Here is a 20330-nt window from a genome sequence, read left to right as displayed (position 1 = left end):
GTGGACTGTTAGTGTGGAGCTGTGAGAAGCCACGCAGTGTTTTGAGCGTATTGTGAAAGCTGGGTGCACAGGTGCATTTACAAGATATCTGTGCACAGGCTTGAAGTTCACCACGGGTGGGTCTAGGTCTGGCAAGGGCTCAGTCGCAGGGCTCAGAGCTGAAGATCACACACACGGCTGGATGGGGCAAAGCTTCTTACTCCGATCCCTAACTCATTATTAAGTGCCTAGCTCTTTGCAGACGCTCCCTGCGCCTCCCCCGCTCCAGGCTGCAGCAGCGCAGGCGCCAAGTCGAGCAGGAGCTCGGAGCCGAGGGCGGGCAGCCGCGCTCCCGGCCCGGGGTCCCGAGGGAGCAGGTGAGCGACCCGCACCGCGCGGCCCCCACGGCCCTAGGCAAACACGCCGCCCAGCCGCGCTGCGCCAGCGCCCCCGCCTTCCCTGCTGGCAGAACTGCCTCGCCTCTGCTGGCATCCCCCTCCTCCCTCTGCCTGGCATCCCTTCTCTTCCCCGCCTGGCATCCCTCCTTCTGCTCCCTGGCATCCCTCCTCCCCTTGCCTGGCATCCCTCTTCCTCCTGCCTGGCATTCCTTTTCCTCTCTCTGCCTGGCATTCCTCTTCCCGCTGCCTGGCATCCTTCCTCCCTCTACCTGGCATCCCTCCTCCCTCTACCTGGCATCCCTGATCCTCTCTCTGCCTGGCATCCTTCTCTTTGCCTGGCATCCTTCTTCCCCTTAACTGGCATCCCCTTCCTCTACCCACCTGGCATTTCCCTGCTTTCTCTTGCCTGGCATCTTCCCTTTACCTGGCCAGTGCCCTCCTCCCTATCTGGCACCCTCCTTCTTCCTTGCTGTCCTCTTCCCTCTTTCCTGGTGTTGCCCACCACCCTGACTCCCTTCGTTCCCCCTCCCTGGCACGCTCCCTGACCGAGAACCTCTTTCTCCTACCTCTTCTAGCCAACTCCCACCCAGCCCCATCTCTGACACCTCATCCCTACCTGGTACCCTCTCTTCCCACCCCTACTTGGTACCTTCCTACCCTGCTTCCACCTGCATCCCCTCCCCCTGCCCTTGTCTGGCACCCTGCTGCCTGGCACCTTCCCTTCCCTGTCTGGCACCACCCTCCTCCCCACTGCCTGGCACCTCCCTCTTGCCTACCACTTTCCCCACCTGCTCCTCCTGGCAGCCTTCTCCCACTTGCCCTGTCTGGCATCCTCTCCCTCCCTCCCTACCTGGCACCTTCCTTCCTGCCCACTGCCTGGCACCTCCCCAGACTCCACTTGCTACTCTCCTGGCTGGACAGCCCTCTCCCATTCAAGTTATTTCTCTGTCCTCACCTGCCTGTGGCCTCCCGCCCCCCAGCTTCAGACTGTGGCCTTTTTCCTCCTCACACATGCCTACCTCAGACCCTCTTGGCCCTCCTACCACATGCCCCACATCCCACCCCAGCATCCTCAGCTGGGTCCCGCTCCATCTTCCACCTTGGCCAACATATCTCCTCCCATATGCTCTGCGTGTTCCTGGATCACTCTCAAAGCTGCCCTCTCCCCCTCCACCCCCTACCCCTGCCTTGGCACTGTACTCTCTTGCCCCACACCTGAGGCCTTTCTGCTCTTCCCAGGAGGGAAAGGCCACCGGACCGGGGTGAACCCAGAAGGCAGTGCATACAGGAGAGCCTGGAACAAGTTGTTGATTGAGTGCAGGGGACCACCTACCTGCCCACCCTGGTGCTAAGTGTAATCCTGGCCAGAAGGTCTCTTCTAGCTTCAAAGCTCGGTTCACACCCCTAAGACCTGCCTTCCCTTGTTGGGGAACAGGTCTCCGTCTGGGGTCTCAGCTCCTGGCTGAAGTTCTCTGTCCTGGTCCCACATCCATGTGCATTAGGCACACACTGTTCCCACTTTTGCTCTTCCTTGAGTTTCCCTGGCCTCGGTTTGGCTTGGGCTGGCCCCAGGGCCTGGCCCCTTCTGCACAATTTCCCCGTATTCTTCCTCAGACCTTTGAAAGGAGGCCTGGAACTCAGCCTCCCTCCAGGCCCTTCAGAGCCTGCCCTAGGGGATCGGAGCCCAGGCCACGCCTCCCACCGCCCTCTCCTTTCAGATCCTCCTCAGCATGGCCCCTGGTGCTACAGGCGTGGCAGGCTCTGGGCCGGGGCACCAAGGGGGCACTGGATGACTTCTCAATTGCAGGACCCTGCCATCTATGACTCCAGGTCTTCAGCACCTACCCACCGTGGTACAGGTAGGTGCTTCCTTCCCTGGCAGCCTAGGAGCAGGAGCTTTGGCCAAAGTCTGCCAGCTCTAGGCTCTGGCCATGCTTTGCTCCCCACCCCCAACTGTCTGCCCACCTCCCCACTGGTCCCAAGTGTCCACACGGTGCCTCTATGTATCCCTCCCAGCATGATGACATCTGTCATTTAGTACCTTCCGCCACATCCGTGTTACCTCTTATAAGTGTCCCTTCATCTCCGGAGGAGTCCCTAGGCCCTGCCTCTCAAAGCCGCTCTGATCCAGGAACAAGTTAATCTGAAACCGAGTTCATATGAAAAGGGTTTGTGGATCTGGTTTCTTCTGAATCTTCACTATCTGCAGACCCTTGGATGCATAACATCTCTCCATTCACACAAATGCCTCCTAATGATCCCAGTGCCTCCCTCTCACCCGACGATCCCTATTATCTGGAAGGATTCTGCAGGTCCTTGACACATCTTTGGGTCAGCAACCTACAGACAGGCTGAGCAGACTTCTCAAAGCCCCCCCAGAGGCCCCAGATGGGGTTGTTCACGATGGAACATGGTGGTGGTGGCTCTTCTTTGCCACCACGCAGGCTTCAAGCTTGGGTAGACTGTCATGCTGGTACTCAGGAGCTGGACCCTCCTCTCCAGCGGAAGAGGAGGTGGCTTTGGGCAGTCTCACACCCGTCCCGGCTTGTCTAGAGGGACATACTAGCGTGTGGGAAAGAAAGGCCACTTTTCAAGAACCTTCCTGGATATGGGAAGGGGCTAAAAGACGTGCCACAGGTAGTGTGGACCTCTGAGGAGGGGGACATCAGGAGAGGCCTGGATGGATGCAGCTTGAAAGGGTTCTTGGAAGACAGGGCTTCGGAAGGCCTGGTGCTGTGGAGCATGTGTAGGCAGTGAGGCCTCTCTCAGCCTCTACTTCCTCAGAGTGGATCAAGAAGAAGCCCAAGGCCAGCTGCTGTACCTAACACTCTTCCCCCACCTCCAACACACACACACACACACACACACACACACACACACACACACACACACACACACCACTGGGCCCAGCTCAGGGAAAAATAGTCTAGGGCTTTGCCTGCCAGGTAGGTCCAGCCTAGCTCAGAGTGGTAGAGCCACATGGTGACTGTGTGCCAGTCACCTGGTATCCATAGCCCCGAAACAGGCATGGGATGGGCATGCCCATTCCCACACTGGGAGTCTCAGACTTTTGTCGCCCACAGAAACGTCAGGACTCCCACCTCTATCCTCTCAACCTCATCAGCACCTCAGGCGACAGGGGGGACCTCCGCCTAAGTCCGTGGGATCTGTCGCAGTGAAGATTCCCAAAGTAAATGGGTGTGCAGGTGGATCCAGCTGGCTCGTCCTGGAGCAAACCCGGGCTCCACATCAGAACGTTCTAGTTAGTCATAGGAGACTGCACTGGAGCAGGGGGTGATGAGGAGACGGCTGAGGTCTTTAGCAGGCGCACAGAAGCTGTCCATCCTGGGATAAGCTTCATCAAGCACAGCTCATTTGGGGTGTACTAAATTAAGCCTCCAGGGGCTCTCAGCAGCCACAGGTGGCTGCTACCTGAAGGACATGATCTCACTCACTGTAGGGCTGGGCCGTGGGGGGAAGAAAGGAAGCCTGAGAAGCCTGGGGTTTGGGGCAGTGATAACTGGTCCTAGCATGGCCCTGGGTCACTAGGTGGTTCCTGGGGAGCCAGAAGCCCCTCCCCCCATCTGCCAGAGATGAGTTGGCAAAGCATGGGGCTTGTTTGCTATTTGGTTGGAGAGTCACATGAACATGAAATCAACCCTCACGTGTCTTGGTGGCAGGCTTTTGCTGGCCGGGGCACATGTACAAGCATTTGGATGCTCACGAGCCCCCCCTGTGTCTCGATGGTGGGCTGCACAGTGGCTGGGTCTGCAGCTGCTGCAGGCCGCTGACCCCCAAGGACTCGCTGTGCCATTGCAGGTGTTAGTGAGAATTAAGTGGCACAGGTAATGAGTTGAAGATGTCACTGGGAGGTGGGTGAGTAAAGGGCTCTGGGCTTTGGATTCTGGAGCCTCAGGAATAAACATTGGCCAACCTGGGGCTCCTGTTTGCCTGCTGCTGGTGGACGCTGACCCTAGGGACGTCTAAGGACTGTGGCTCTTGTTCCCAGTATCCTTTATCGGTGAGGGATGTGAGAAACCTGGGGAACTCACAAGGAACCCTGTGGGAAAGCTGCTGCTCACTTGAGCTGGGCTGCCATTTGGGATAATGCACACTCTGTTCCCTTCTTTCCCAGCTGTGAAACCAGTTTCCTTGTGACCTAAACTTACTTCTAGGGAATTTGAGAATGTGCCTCCCAAGCATGGTTCCGCACATGCCTTTGCTGGAATTTACAAACTTGGATTGACTCCCATTTGAACCATTTCTCCAGACTAAAGAACATTCTGGGGCCCGGAGGGAGGAACAGCGTGCTCCCGGGGAGGGTAGAGAAGCAGAGAGAAGGTGCCACAGGCAGATGTCCTTCCAGTCTGCTGTGTTCCAGAGAGGCCTTGGGGCCCTTGCAAAATCAGTGATGCAGGGAAAATTGGGACAGAGGGTAGATGGGAAGGGAAACGCGCTGTGGCCTGGGGTGAGGCTAGTGTAAGCAGAAACCCCGTGGTTCTGTGGACCTGCTCACCGGTCCTTAAGCTCGAACCCAACTACTTGATCAAATTGCTGTTATTCTGGCCTGTCCCTTGTTGGGTTATATAAAGAACATAGTGTGCAGAGCCGAGCAAGGTCCCCAACAATGTCCTAGCAGTTTCCCGGGGCTGGCGTACCGACTGAGTGTCATGCTGCTGTGTGGCCGTATAGATCTTTCTGCAGCGTGCCTAACCTGAAGATAAAATGTAGAGTGACTCGGGGCTGGCGCGGTGGCTCAGAGGGGAAGAGCACTTGTTGCTTCTGCAGAGGACCCAGGCCTGGTTCTAGGACTCCAGTGCCAGGAGATCCCCTGCCTTCTTCTGACCTCCACAGGCACCAGGCACGAATGTGGTGCACACATACACATGCAGGCAGGCAAAAAACATGTACACATTAGAATCAAATCTATTTTTTTTAAATTTAGAGCAACTAGCAGAAGGGATTGCTACTTTCAAGAAATAATTACTTTAATAGTTGTGACTATTTGTTAATATTATGACACAATGTATCTGATACACATTGTGCAGAGGAAGGTCAGTCTAAAGCTGAGGGTAAGTCCAGAGACAGTCTCCTGGTTGGGGTGAGACAGCCTCCTAGAAAATTAAGAACATCACATGTCTAGCAGGTAAGTTGAGGCACAAGGAGGACCAGGCAGCCACACTCCTTTATAGAACCCAGACCCTCTAAGACCTGGAGTCCAGGGACTCATTAACTGAGAGAAACTAGACCAATAGAGCAGGTTAGACCATTAGGCCACCCCTCCTGACTGAGTCTCAGGTACCTGGAGCATGGGAACAGGAGCAAATGGACTATCCCATATGGGTTCCCCAAAAGAGCAGGGCTGGCCCTGGGGAAAGCTGCCCTAACCTCCCCGTGACGGCCTTGCCAATGAGCCTTATACCCTCCCCTCCTTCTCAGATAGGAAAGAGGGGTACAGAGCAGGGTGAAAGGGTTAACCCAGGCTCATCTCCTGAGGAACAGAATGGAAATTCCCTTGTGAAATATGAAGAGGGGAGGGTCCCCTTGGCCGTGGTAGTGGGGCCATTCACGCTGCTGGACATGGGAATGACCTTTGTCATACCATCCCCTTCCTTATCTGTCCTTTAGGACAGTCACCATGCCCTTTTATTGGCTTTAAAAACATTTTTTTAGATTTATTTATTTTTATGTGTGTGAGTGTTTTGCTTGCATGTATGTGTGTATGTATGTAAGTATAAGCACTCTGTGCGTGCCTGGTACACACGGAGGCCAGAAGAGTATGTTGGAACCCCTGGGACTGGAGTTATAGATGGTTGTGACCCACCAGGTGGACATTGGAGACTGAACCCAGGTCCTCTGCAAGAGCAACAGTAATAACTGCTGAGCCAGCTCTTTAGCCACCCCCACCCCCTTTTCGTTTTGGTTTTTTGAGACAGGGTTTCTTTGTAGTTTTGGTGCCTGTCCTGGATCTTGCTCTGTAGCCCAGGCTGGCCTCGAACTCACAGAGATCTCCTGGCTCTGCCTCCCGAGTGCTGGGACTAAAGGCATTCGCCGCCGCCGCCACCACCCAGCCTCTCTAGCCCCTTTTGTTGACTTTTATTTTCCACTTATATCCCCGTTTCAGCTGCTTCTTTTTGCCCCTTGAGGCAGGGTCCACATAGCCCAGGATGACCTCAGATTGCCATTCCCTGCTATTCCTTCCGCCTCCATGACTTTCCTCGATCTCTTGCCCTGGTCAATTAATTGCATTTGGTTGCCTATCACTCTGAGAGAGACTTACTCCCATCCCTGATTAGGAGGGAAGTCCTACTTAAGTCTCATAGCACCTGCTAAAACTTCAATCTTTAGCTGTAGTGCTCCTAAGAGATGGGCTCTACCGTGTGTATTTGCGGGGTTTGTTTGTGTTTTGTTGCTTCAGTTTTCCCTGTAACCCCTACTTTATCACCACCCTTGTCTCACTCAGACTCTGCTGAAGAAAACGCAGAGCTCCACTTAGCATGGTGCTCTTCTGCAGAGTAGGAAAAGCATTCCTGGGATGAGGAGCAGATGAATGGGACAGTGGGGGGTGAGGCAGAGGAAGCCTTGACTCAGAGGAGCTGAGTGAGGTCCCTCTGGGTACAGGTGGCCTCATAGCGGCCCTGCCTTGCCTGGTGACCCCCCACTGTCCATTCATGTGCTCTTGGCTCTAAGAACCGGTCTGCCTCCTGCAGCTCTCACCATCAGATGGCTCTCCACAGTCAGACTCATGTTCAAGTGTTACTGTGGGGATGGAGGGTTTCCTTCCCTCTGACTTTGGCCTGGACCTCCGGGATTGCAGAGTAGACCTTTTCGGCTCCCAGGCCCTGCGCACAGCTCTCCTATGTACCCTGTCTCCTCTGAGGAACAATTGGTTCTGCCCTTCTGGAGAGGCCCCTGAAGGCTGGACAGACTTGTGGCAGAAGATGACTATCGCCTCCTGAGCTGGGCATGGCGATGCATACCTTCAGCCCATACATGGGGAGCTGAGGCAGGAGGATTGTCTTGAGTGCAAGGCTAGCATATACTATATAGTAAGTTAACACACACACACACACACACACACACACACACACACACACACACACACACACACAAGGGGGCATTAGTTCTCCAAATGCAAGTGTCTGCAAAATTGACCACAAAGCCTTTCTTTCTGTAAGGGCTCAGTGCATGAGTGCAGAACACTCTGCATGAAACTAGAGCTGGGAGCACCCCGGTAACCACGTGGGTTAGAATAAATATTCAGCCATGCTTTCTGAAGGTGTCGTCTGTAAGCCCTGGAGCACCAGCTCCCTTGCTTCCAGGTGCCAACATCTGTTCATGGTATCTTCATTGCACCACTGGTCAGCTTGGCGTCTCCCCTGTCCGGTACCTGAGCTCTGGTAGGGTTTGATCTTAGTGTAGTCTATCTCCATAGCCAACACCTCCCAGTCCATTCACTCTGCGCATTGGAGAGGACTCCTTTCTTGCCTTTCATAGAGGTTTTCTTTGTCCTGCTTGTGGTCCTAGGAATTGGAGCTGGGGTCTTGAGCATACTACAGACAAGCACTCTACCACTGAGTCACATCCCTAGTCCCCAGATAGTTTTCCTTTTAACTTACTCCAGTCTTTCAGGGAACATCACTGTCATTTTTGGCCTTCTCTTGACTCAGTTTCCCCTCTTTACCACTGTCCTATTAGGACTCTTAATTCAGAAGAAAATGCTGAGATATCATTTTTGAACCAGGGTTTCACGTAGCCTACGCTGGTCTCAGCTTGATGTGTAGCTGAGAATGGCATTGAACTTCTGATCGGCTGGCCTCTACCTCCTGAATGCTGGCATTATGGTCACGCTTTACACAGCTCGGGTTTGAACCCAGAGCCTTGTGCATATCGTGCAAGCTCTCTACCAACTAAGTTATGGCCCCAGGCACCTGAGACACTTGAAAGCAACCCCTCCAGGGGGCAGTGGCCCAGCTTTGGAGATGCCCCAGCGCCTGCCTGTTTCCTTGGCAGCACACAGACCCTGGGAGCTGGGCACCGAGGCACATGCAGGAAGTAGAGCTCAGGGGGCGGGTGGGCAACAGCAGCCGCTGTTGCTTGACTTCCTTGGTGGTTTTAAAAATGTTTCCTGGTTTAATTGAGCCTCGAAACACTATGGTGTGAATGTGGTAAGAATGGCCATCCCTTTTAAGACAATTACACCGAGGCTCAGAAATCTAAGTCATTTTCCCAGGGGCCAGGGCAAGAGTCCCAGCTAGGGTGTCTCCACCACATCCGGCCCTCAGAGCCATGCTATGCCCAAACCCTGCTGGTCCTCAAAAGGGCAAACAGCCACCCTTTGTATAGCCCCTCTCCACCCCAGCCCTCCTCTTTTACGGCACTGAGGCTCAAGGCCAAACGTTATTTATCGTTATTTATCGTCTCACTTTACAAAGCCCATGCCACCCTCTTACAGTCATAGCTGGGCCCCTAGGGCCATTTGGGTTGCAATCCCTAAAACGAGGAATGTGGAGGCAATATGGAGAATTGAGAATGTGTCCCTTGAGAAGGACCAGCCCCTCTGAAAGGGACAGCTCTTCCTCGGCTCGCTCTGGTTGTTTCCATGTGGACTGGTTGACTTCAGGGACCAACCAGGTCACTAAATTTGTAAGAGACTCTAGAGACCTAACTTTTCCCATGAACCCTCCCAGGCTTTGGGGGTGGCACCAAAGAGAAGTATAGGACATAGTGTGAGATCTGGAGAGATGGCTCAGCAGTTGAGAGTTTTGGCTGCTCGGTCATGAGGACCCGACTCAGATCCCAGTACTCACATAAGCCCATGAATGCCTGTACTCCCAGCTCTGAGAGAGGGAGACAAGGGGATCACTGGAGCTGACTAGCTTCCAGCCTAGCCAAGAACAATCAAGTCCCAGGTTCAGGGAGAGATCCTGCCTCAAAAGAGTAGATGGAGAGGGCTGGAGAGATGGCTCAGCGGTTAAGAACACTGGCTGTTCTTCCAGAGGTCCTGAGTTCAATTCCCATCACCCACATGGTGGCTCACTACCATCTGTAATGAGATCTGGTGCCCTCTTCTGGCCTGTGGGGATACATGAAAAACAGAACACTGTATACATAATAAATAAATAAATCTTAAAATTAAAAAAAAAAAAGAATAGATGGAGAGTAATGGAGGACACCTGATGCCCCCTTCTGATCTCTGTGTACACACTTGCACACATATGCCCATGCATTCACGTAGACACACACAGATGCACATGCATGCATGCATGCATACATATATACAAAAATAATTTTTTGAAAGACGTTGTGTGGCCAGAGCAACACTCACCCCCTGGCCCTGCCACCTGCCTTCCCTCTCTCAGCCTAGAATCCAAACCAGCTGTCTCAGAGGCTACCCTCCACCCAGAAGTGCATGTCCATTTGGAGGTGGTTGACAAGCATCTCTCAGTTAGTTAGGGTATGATACATAAGGAGGGCTGGATGGATGCGGTGGTGGACTGGAGACTATGTAACCATTGGCCCTAAGCAGAGAAGGGGGTCATTGAGCCTGCTCTGTGTCCTTTGCTGGTTACAGCGGCACAAATAGTCCCCCCAGAGCTGAGACAGGACTCAAGCATGACACTGGCTGGATGTTACTATTATCAATATGTTTGCTAAGAATTAATATGATCTGGCCATGGTGGCACATACCTGTAATTCTATTTGGGGAAACTAAGGCAGGAAGATCAAGAGTTCAAGGCTAACTCCCAGAACTAAGGAGGCACAGGCATGCAGATCTCTGTTAGTTCCGGGTCAACCTGGTGTACATAGTTAGTCTCGTGCTAGGACTACACAGGGAGACCCTGTCTAAAAAAACAAAACAAAAAAAGTTCAAGGTTAGCCTGGACTACAAAATAAGACCCTGTTTAAATCACATGTTTATATTAAAAAAATACTTGAAAACGAAGCTCAGTAGGCATAGAGAAGTCTGTAAAGAGGCTTTCTCCAACTTCTGGCCCTTTTCAATACCAAGTGTAAAGATTTAGATGAGCAAAGATTTAGATGAAGACAATGGCCACATTCCCCAGACTTCTGAACGCCACACAGCTGGAGATGGTGACTGTTAGTTATCAATCCTGGAACCCAGAGGCTCCCAGCCAGTCTAGCAATGAGCTGATTCTCCCAAGATACATATTGGCAGGAATAACCAAAAGTTTCTATCTCTCAGTCCGAGGGACTGCTTCACAAGCATGGAGTGGGCGTGTGTCTAGGCACAGTGGAAGGAGGAAGGGTGTGAGGGGTCAAGGCATGTGGGGTTATGGGATTCGTGAGTACCAGGCATGAAAAGCTGCCACGGTGATGTCCCTGTGGCCTGCAGACAATGTTCTCATGCCATCTCAGGCCCTTGTGCTGTTCACACTGACCCAGGCAAGGTGGTGGTGTGCCCGTTCCCAAGCTGAAGAAATCAAAGCTTAGAGAGAGTCATGTGATTGCACACTTCTGTGGAATACTCAGATTCAGTGTGCACGTTGAGGTGCTGCCACAGGATGCACTTTTGGAAGGCACATGTCTAAGGCGTCACATTCAATGCCTTCCAGAGAATAGACACCATGCTCAGGTCCAGGTCAGGGTCACAAATGGACTGGCAGTGTGTCTCAGGAGCTAGCCACAGAAGTGCCAAAGGACAGTATGAGTGAACTGGTGTGCCACAGCTGCTGGGCCTGCACCAGACTGCCAGCTTGAGAGCAGATGAGGCTCCAGGCCGCTTCCCCCTGTGTCTCTTCACTCTGCTCTGTGCACATTGCCCTGAGCCTGTTTCCCTTTCCTGGAGCACACTGGTCACAGTGGGTCAGGGCCTCACCTGTGACCCGAGGTTACTCCATAGAGTCTCTTCCTTTCTTTCTTTTTAAAATTATTTTATTCACATTGATGTTCTACCTTTCTACCTGCATGTATGTCTGTGTGAGGGTGTTAGGTCTCCTGGAACTGGAGTTACAGACGGTTGTAAGCTGCCATGTGGGTGCTGGGAATTGAACCCAGATCTTCTGGAAGAGCAACCAGTGCTCTTAATGGCTGAGCCATTTCTCCAGTCCTGTAGAATCTCTTTCTAAGTTCACATTCTGATGTACTGGACATGTCCAGAAGGAGGGGTTCACCATTCAACCCACACATGGGAGGGGACTGCAATGGCTGCCTTCAGTGTTTGGGGCTGTGCCTGCAGAAAGAAGATCTTGAGGTGGCTGCTACCTTGGGGGAGGTGATTTGGGCTCAAATCTCTGGGAACCAAGGCCCCGGGGGACAGGTGAACACACTGCTCTTACTGAGGTGCTGGAGGATGAGCCCCTGGCCGCCTGCCTGGCTCCATAGGGGAACATACAGAACCTCAGGTGACACCAGTTACCCTGGCATTCTGTGCTGTCCTGCCTGATGTGTCCCCAGCTCAGACACTGCAGCCAACCATACTGCTGCCTCCAGGAGAGCTGGGGACACAGCTCCATGTACTCAGGCCACCCCCTGGTCACGGGGGCTGGGAGGGTTGGCTCACTGAGGGCCACTTAGGGGATAACAGTTTCGTTGTACCCTAGGAGCTCCCACTGTTGCCAGCCCAGGCTGTGGACTGTCCTGGAAACTCCATTGCAGACCCCCTCACCCTCACGTGCCTTGGGCTTTGGGACAGGCTGTACAGGTACGCTCCTCCACCCTCCTGGTGGCCACCACTCCTGCCCTTCCGGGGCACTGCCTCAAGGCCGGAGCTGATGATACCAGCTCCGCTGTGCAGGAACCAAATTTGTCTTCAGGAGTGTGGCTTCCAACCCGAAAGAGCTGATCATGCATGTGCAAAGGCCCTGAGGTAATGGGGCTCAATGAGTTTGAGAACTGGACAAGGAATTTGGATTTTGTTAGTGTGATGGAAACCATTGTCAGGTCTTAAAAAGGATGTACTGTGTTCCTAGACACACCTTTTACAGTATTGATCTGGCCATGGGGTAGGAAAGAAGCTGAAGAGAGATGGGGTGAAGAACTGGGTCCAGGGGAGAAATGGGGGGTGCCCAAGCCAAGACTGGTAATAGGCAGATGATGCAGATGGGCTTGGAGGGTCATGAAGAGACAGAACCCTGACTCTAACCCTGCAGTGGGTGTGAGGGTGGCAGAGAAGAGGACGTTAATGACGACAGAAAAACATGGGAGATGCTGGGCCCTGGTGCTGGCCTGGCGATGTAGCTACAAGGGAGGGGAGCCTGGATCTTCTTGGAGGTAGTACTTGGGAAACAGACACACGGCTTCGTGGGACATGGAATGTTTGTGAGCTGCTGCAGCGGCCACTGGCAGCCGGGGTGGGGAGAGGGCTGTGTGAATGCAGGGATGCGTGGCTTCTGGTCTCAGGCTCTCACTCAGGTTTGAAACTGCAGTTATGAAGCTGGGTCCCATGTAGCCCAGTCATAGAACTTGCTCTATAGCCGAGGTTAGCGTTGTACCCCTGATTTTCCTACCTCTACCCCCTCAGTTTGTTTTCTTTCTTTTCTTTTCTTTTTTTTCTTTTTTATTTATTGTATTTTATTTTATTTTATTTTATTTTATTTTATTTTATTTTTTTGGTTTTTCGAGACAGGGTTTCTCTGTATAGCTTTGGAGCCTTTCCTGGAACTCACTCTGTAGACTAAGCTGGCCTTGAACTCACAGAGATCTGCCTGGCTCTGCTTCCCAAGGGCTGGGATTAAAGACGTGTGCCACCACTGCCCGGCCTGAGTTTGTTTTCTAATTGAATACTTGAGGACATCTTCACTCCCTCCTCCCACTCCTATCTGCCTGTAGCCTAGGACTGCAATGCCGACGGGAGGCAGAGGAGGCCTCCAGCTCAGCCGGTACAATACTTACCTAGCAGCAACAAAGCCCCAGACTCAAGCCCCAGCACTATAAAAACAGGCTCGATGGCGCACACCTGTAATCCCAGCACTCAGGAGGTAGAGGCAGGAAAATCAGAAGTTCAAGGTCAGTCTCAGCCTCATAGAGACTTCTCAGCCTGCTGGGGTCACCTGAAACAAAAACAAACTAGAGGCGGGCTCCACTCCTGACTCAGCAGATGCCCGAGTGTCAGCTGTGATTCTTACTAGTTGAGTCCTGACCAAGCTCTCTGGACACCTGCCATCTGTTCCCATCCCATCGTTCCATGGACCCTCAGCAAGATAAAGCCTGAGCCTCAAGGTGCCTCTCCCAAAGAAGGCTACCTCTCTTTGTGCCCCAGAACCATGGCACCCACGCTTACCTTATCCAAAGGAGGCTTTTTCCACATCTAGTTCATGGCTCTGCACAGATCACCCAAGATGGCTTCTGTGCCTCACCTCTCTGGGTGCTGCCTCCCTGTTCCCTCTGCAGAGTCTGAACAGGCTCCTGGCATTAAGCTCTCCACCCGTCTTGTCTATTCAAGGACTTTGGGGGTCCCCAGGGGCATGGCGGGGGGGATGTGCTTCTACAGCACGGACACTTGCTCACCGTGTGTCTGCCCCCACTCAGATCTTGGCCAGTTGGTCTTGTGGGTTTGTCTGAGGTTCATGCCCAGGGCATACACTTCTGTGTAGCTCCTGAGAGTCCCTCTCCTCCCAGCAGCCCGTAGGCACAGCCTCCTCTCAAGTGGTAGGCTGCAGGCTTCCCATGTTGTGACCCATCTGCACACTGGTGTAGCCCTAGGCTGTTCTCTGCTGGGATGCGTCCAGGGATTTGGGAAGAGTCCAAACTCCCCAGGGATCACAGAGCCTAGCGTAATTAGTCATTCTGAGTAATTGCCTGGCTATTTTCTAGGGGCCCTGGCCAATGTCTCACATGCTCCCTCCAGGGCATTTGCATCGTAGCCTTCCCACTCTCCTTCCCAACAGCTGGAGGGCTCTGGGGGTCTTTTGCTGCCACTGTGCCCTAGCAGGGGTCAGCCAGCAGCAGGATCGGCTGGGCCTGCAGTGTGAGGTAGAGGCAGCCCAGGAGGGCAATGACACTGGGGGACCAGGAGAGTAGCTATGCGTGGGGTAAAGCATTGGACCTCTCTGTAACCTCAGCCCCTGTGAGTCAAGACAGGGCTCCCTGTGTTGCAGATAAGGAAAATGAGGCTCAGGGGTGTCAAAGAACTCAGTGCTGAGCCAGATGTGACCCCAAGACATGACTGTAGAGCTGAGGTTCTCACCCTGGGGCAGCCCCTCCTTCCAGAGACAGGGGACAGTGTTTGGCTGTGTTTGTTGATCTTCCCAGAGAAAGAGTCTAGTAGAAGATGCTGTAGGCCAGGGATGCTTCAAACATCCTGCAGTGCGTAGGAGAGCCACCACAATAAGTCACTCCGGAGCAGGAGGTAGAGCTCAGTACTAAAGAGGCCATGCCTGTCGCCCTGCCCCAAATGTCAATGGTACCAAAGTCGAGAAAACATGTTGTACAGCCTCAGCTCAGAACATCACACCATGTTACCTGCAGGGACTTCAACCAGGGCAGTGGATGGGCCATAAAGGATGACAGGACAGGACAGGGCAGTGGGGACAGGCTGTCAAAGCCCTGACCCCCAAAGCCAGATCAGAGTAGCCAAGGCAAGGGCCAGTTCTAGGAGCAAGGCTGACAGCATCTCATAGAGAAGGGCACTCTGCCCTTCTCCAAGGAGAACAGCTGCCACTTACAAAGGTTTGCAAAAGTCAGGGGTGGGATACCAAGCCGGTCTAGGCGCTGAAGACGGGCCTAGCCTGTTTCCTCCCTCTGCCCACAGGAAGACTGCTTAGCTGCCACCAAAGCCTTTGAGCCCAGGAACACTTATTTCTGCTCACTCACAGACTGTACTGTGTGGAGATACAAGGAGATGCAGAACCCAGCTTTGACTGTGAGACCCTTGGTCATGGACATGCCACACAGTCCCTATTGCTTTTCACCCCTATATTCTTTTGCAGGATCCACAAGAAATCTAGGAAACCATGGTGAGAGCTTATTTGGTAAAGTGCTTACTACAGTGCCTGCCTGAGGGTCCCAAACTGATCCCTAGCTCATGTAAAAAGCCTGGACATCATAGCACACACAATCCTGGGGAGAGAGATAGACCCCTCTCTGGGGCTTGCTAGCCTGCCGGCTTAGACTAATCAGTAAGCTCCAGATGATTTAAAAAAAATCAAGATACACAGGTCCTGAGGAATGACACCTGAGGTTGGCTTCTGGCCTCCACAGGCATGCACACCTGCATAGACATATATACCCATGCACATGAATATGCAGTACACACACACACACACACACACACACACACACACACACACACACACACACACACGGAGGGGGAGAAGGGGAGAGGGAAGGAGGGAGGGAGAGAAAGAGAGAGAGATCCATAGTCTGTTCCACATAGCCAGCCTCTTGCCATGCACATCACTTCTTGAGGGCCAGGGTAGAGCCTCTGAATTTCCCAAGCTCATGATTACCAAGTGGTGCTGGGAAGACAGGATGAGGTGGTGTGCCCTGAGGGCAATGAACTTCTGAGGCATAGCAGCCCTAAGGTGAGGGGCAGGGAGATGTGTGACCATGATGATTCACGCACATGCTTCCTCATGTTACACAGATGCACACATATGTCCAGCCATAATCCAGGAAGAGCCACAGAGCAAGGGGCTTGTTCCAAATGTAACCGAGATTTTTACACAGGAACTAAGGAGACCGCCATAAGTGCATTGACATTTATCTTAGACACTTACTCGGTGGTAACTCTTTGAAGATTTATATTCCCAATGTTTGAAACAATGTGCTTGAGTTTGGGGGTAGTGTTTAAGAGATAATTGGAGGTAAATCAGCTGTAACACACAGGCTTCCAGGAGTCTTGATTTCTTTCATGCAGGATTGTGCACTGTGTGTGTGTGTGTGTGTGTGTGTGTGTGTGTAGGGTTTGCATGTGTATGTGTTTTGTGTGCATGTATGTTTGTGGTGTGCTCTGGTTGTACAAGTAACGGAACTCACCTGTTCATTCGTGTGTGGAGGCAGAGGTTGAAGTCGGGTGTCTTTCTCTATTGTTCCCCACTTATGATTGAGACCGAGTCTCTCCGTGAACAAGGAGCTCACTGATTGCCTAGACTAGCTGGCCAGCTAGCTCAAGGAATCTGTCCATCTCTGCTTCCCGAATGCTGGGGTTACAGATGTACTTTACTGGGCCCAGGTTTTTAATGCATGTTCTGGGGATCCGAACCCAGATCTTCGTATTTGCTTGGGAAGTATTGTACTTATTAAGCCATCTCCCAGCCCTCTGGCATCCTTCATTAACAAGGCAGTGTGTGGAAAGGTGGGAATACCAGTGTGTGACTCTGTGACTCCTGGACAGATGTGTCTCCACAGGAGATTCTGGGGAGGCAGCTTGGGATGAGGGGGAGACCCAAGGACCTCCATATCAGATCTGATGTGCAGGCCCAGTCTGTAACCACACAGTGACTTTGGTAAGTCACCATTCTCCTTATCTTTAGATTAGAAATCCTCTCAGACAGGCGCCTGAGGTATCTGTGAGGACCCTGCAGGTCAACAGAGAAGACGTTCCATGCAAATGGAAGGTGTGTTGTTATCACTGAGATAAGACTGAGATAACTCAGATAGGAGCCTTACCCAGCGGAAATGCTGAGTCAACAATTAGATATAGCAGTCTGAAGTCTGGGGGAGAGGCCTGGGTTATGGGAAAACTTCCGAGGTCAACACCTGGTACCTAGTAAGAACAGACCTTCAGGAGGTAGTGGTACCAGTAGGTGAGACCTGATGGAGGACTTTAGGAGCTGAGCCCTTCCTCTCTCGGTTCCCCAATATTGAGATGGACCGGGAGGAGCAGGACAGAGGAGGAGCCTGAGGAAGAGCATCCTGGAGGCAGGAGGGCAGCAGAGGAGGAGGCAGTTTGTACCTTGGTCAAACACTGTAGTATGCTCAGCAAGACACGGCCTGGGGATCGATGGTGGCGTTGGACAGTGTGGAGGCCGCTGGTGTCCCTGACGGGGACACTCTCAGCGGGATGTGCATCCACTGGGATTTGAGTTCAAGGAGAAGTAAAGAGGGCAAATGCAGATATACTCTTGAGAAGTTTGTACAGCTTCGAGAAGGAGGGTGAGGAGGTGCAGATGGGGAAACACTACTGCTGTGTGCCGGCAGGAAGGGTTCGGCAGAGACAGGAACGTGGATGGTAGGAAGGAAGATAGTCAAGGAGCAGAGTCAAGGAAGCTTAAAATGGTACATGTTCCAGAATAAAGTTGACCGGCAGCGTGGCATGCCACGTGGGAGAGAATTGGTTTAACATACACGAGGCCCTGGGTTCAGTTCCCATCACTCTGCATCTCCTCCCCTGCATTCCCAGAGTTCAGCAGGGGAGAGTGGGACACCCGATGGCATCCTGGCCAGAGATGAGGACAGGCCTTTCTCCAGGGAGGACAAGGACATTCCTAGGGACACAGTTAGGATTGAGGACATCAGCAAACCTCCAGGAAACCAAGGGGCTTCTTCCTGAATCTGAGCCCTCAGCTTCTCAGCAACACTGAGGACTGCCCTAGCCCCTGCAGACTGGTCAAACAGCCCAGAAGTCTGGGACATGAAGCGGTGGACCCCCTTAGAGCATCAGGCATTCGGATACTTTGTGAGGCCGACAGAGGGAGGCTTCAGAGGGTGAGAGAGGCTGTAGTGGGGATGATGGGCTGCCCTGCCCCACTAAAGGGGCCCAGGGTGCCTCCATTGGCTCCAAGCTACAGAAGAGAAGAGGAGAAAGCTTGCAGCTTTGTGTGTCCAAATCCAGGCCATGCCCCCCACCTCCCCTGCAATTTGGTCCCAAGTCTTCTCCTATCTAAGCCCTAGACTAGCCAAACCTGTGAGGTGTTGATCAAGGCGGAGGTGGGGTGACTCTGTTTGACATATCCTTTCTTCCCAGGGTACTGCCTAATTCAATCACTAATGCAATCCTGCCTACAGGCAGAGCCACACTGGGGTGCCGTGGGCTAGCACCCCACAGAAACAAGCCCCCCCCCAACACCTGCCAGATCCTCAGAGAAATGGGCACCTAGCCTGGGTGGTTCCTTTTTATTTTTTATTTTTTACAGTGCCTTAAGCTATTCAGAGTGACCTGCTCCAAGAGACCACCTAATTAATGGAGGCCTTGAGGGGGGATGAAAGAAACCTGGCTGTGAATCCAAAGCGCGCCTTCCCCCTGGGCCAGCGGGATGCTCGGAGCCCCAGAGGCCGGCTCGCGCTCCTCCTGCGACCAGCAGCAGCAGCCTCAGCTCCCCGTGTTTGCAGATCATTGTGTGTGCGGTGTGTGTGGGGGTGGGAGGGGTGTCAAGGAGCATCCCATTAGACCGAACAAATCCACGCAGGCAGAGAGGAAGGAGGACTGTGCGTTCAGCTAACCTTTATCATGTACCTGCCCACGGCGCAGGACCCTGGGGACCCCACGGTAAGGTCTTTCCCTCATGGCAGGGGGCCCGTGGCGTGGTGGTCCGTGGTGTTGAGGGCACAGATGAGGTGTGGCAAGGGGCAGAGAGTGACTCTGAGGAAAGGAAGGAGGGAGGCCGGTGTCCCCGAGGACGTCACCGAGGGGTGGCCGACAGCAGCTCAGGCCTCTCTGAGAGCAGCACCCACTGGCTGTGGAGCTGCGTCTCCGGGTCTCTCTGCCCCCTTCCTCCCCACCCTTCCCTCTCCTCTGCCTCAGTTCTTTTCTGTCTGTGGAATCTCTGGGTCTCTGAGCAGGAAAGGCCCTGGACTCCCTGGGTCAAGTCTCTCCTGTTACTTCTGAGGAAGCAGGAGCAGGCAGATAACAGCAACTCATCCAAGGTCACAAAACTATTTTGGTGTCCTATTTTTTTCTTTGTTTTTTTTTTTTTGTTGTTCGTTCATATTTGCCGTGCAAGTGTGTGTGTGTGTGTGTGTGTGTGTGTGTGTGTGTGTGTACATGCATGCAAAACACAGAAAGGCAAAGTTACACAGAGACAGCCCCCTTCATAGCAGCAGGCTGTGTGCTGGCCCAGATGCGTCCTGACACTAACAGGGAGGCACACAGCTCCTCAGGCAGGGGGACCCCTGTGAGGGATCCCCCAGGACTGTATCAGAGTCTCTCAGGTGGGGTAGGAATGGAGGCTTTGGGGTCTCAGAGGCCTCTCCTACCATTTCTAGAGACTGGGCCTGGCTCTAAGTTCTAGCCAGAGTTCCCAGGGGACTTGGAGCTTAGTCATCAGACTCTGGGTCCCCTGACATGTCCCAGGATTTAGTGACCAAAGGAGAAGGGTGTGGGCTTAGGTTAGGGATGGGCCAGGTCACAAAAATCAGGAGGAGTCCTGGCCCCGAGAACTCCAAACGATCCCTCTTTACACTGCAACCCCCGCCCCCCGCGCCCCGATAAAATCAGGGTGATTGTATTCCTCTGAGGGAAGTTTTACTGCTGGGATGTAGGGAAAGCTCACAAGAGAAAGGGGTCTCTCTGGCAAGCTGTCCTTTCTCCCTCTTCTCTCCTTTGTTCCTCTCCCCCCCCCTCCCTTCCTCTCCCAGCCAGCTTCCCTTCTCTTCCTCCAGCCTTCCATTCCCCCTTCCCCACCCTCTCCTCAACTCCCCCCCTCTTCCTGGTCCCCAATCGGGACCTCCACCGAGGGAGGGAGCACAAGACTCTGAGCTCGGGCTGGGGCTAGGTGGCCATCTTCCCGCAGAGAAGGAGTTAAGTCTCTTTCCCGCATCCCTCCTCCCTTCTCCGCCTCCCCTGGCCGCCGTGGAGTCCTGCAGCTGGGCCCTGGGCTGACCTTCACCGGGAGGGAGGCCGCAGCGCGCATGCTCGGGCTGGGGACCGGTGCGGGCGGAGGGAGGGCGGTGCAGGCCGGCGGTCCGGGCCCCCAGTGCACCGGCTGCGGCCCGCTCGCTCCGCACGGTGGGGGGCGAGGCGGCCGGTCCGTCCCGCGGGCCGCGGCGTAGCGCTCCCTGCGCGGGGAGCGGCGCTTTGCCATTTGGTGCTGGTCGTGCTTCTGCGAGGGA

At 53.6% G+C, this 20330-nt stretch overlaps 1 protein-coding gene and 1 long non-coding RNA gene across 4 annotated transcripts in view; one reads left to right on the top strand and one right to left on the bottom strand.

Moving 5' to 3' along the window:
• The first annotated feature begins 227 nt into the window (after positions 1–227).
• The window catches only part of Smarcd3 (SWI/SNF related BAF chromatin remodeling complex subunit D3), a 32223-nt gene continuing 12120 nt past the window's right edge, over positions 228–20330 (top strand). The window contains exons 1-2 of one of the 3 annotated variants that reach the window (XM_015988160.3): positions 228–356; positions 2096–2236. In XM_015988160.3, coding sequence (XP_015843646.1) covers positions 2198–2236 — 39 coding nt within the window. In that variant the 5' untranslated portion in view covers positions 228–356; positions 2096–2197. Of the gene's footprint in view, positions 357–2095; positions 2237–12174; positions 12208–18632; positions 18769–20330 lie in introns of those variants that run through there. The other 2 variants (XM_076566700.1, XM_015988161.3) reach the window with 2 other exon arrangements.
• LOC143272334 (uncharacterized) lies at positions 14855–20303 on the bottom strand. The gene is made up of 2 exons (XR_013049806.1): positions 20102–20303; positions 14855–18064 (listed from the first exon to the last, which is right to left on the bottom strand). It is a non-coding gene; the product is annotated as an uncharacterized LOC143272334 (long non-coding RNA).

Source organism: Peromyscus maniculatus, chromosome 3, assembly GCF_049852395.1.
Source record: "Peromyscus maniculatus bairdii isolate BWxNUB_F1_BW_parent chromosome 3, HU_Pman_BW_mat_3.1, whole genome shotgun sequence".
NCBI classification, from domain to species: domain Eukaryota; kingdom Metazoa; phylum Chordata; class Mammalia; order Rodentia; family Cricetidae; genus Peromyscus; species Peromyscus maniculatus.
Note: the sequence above shows the minus strand (reverse complement) of the source record. Positions and strands in the feature narration are given on the sequence as shown.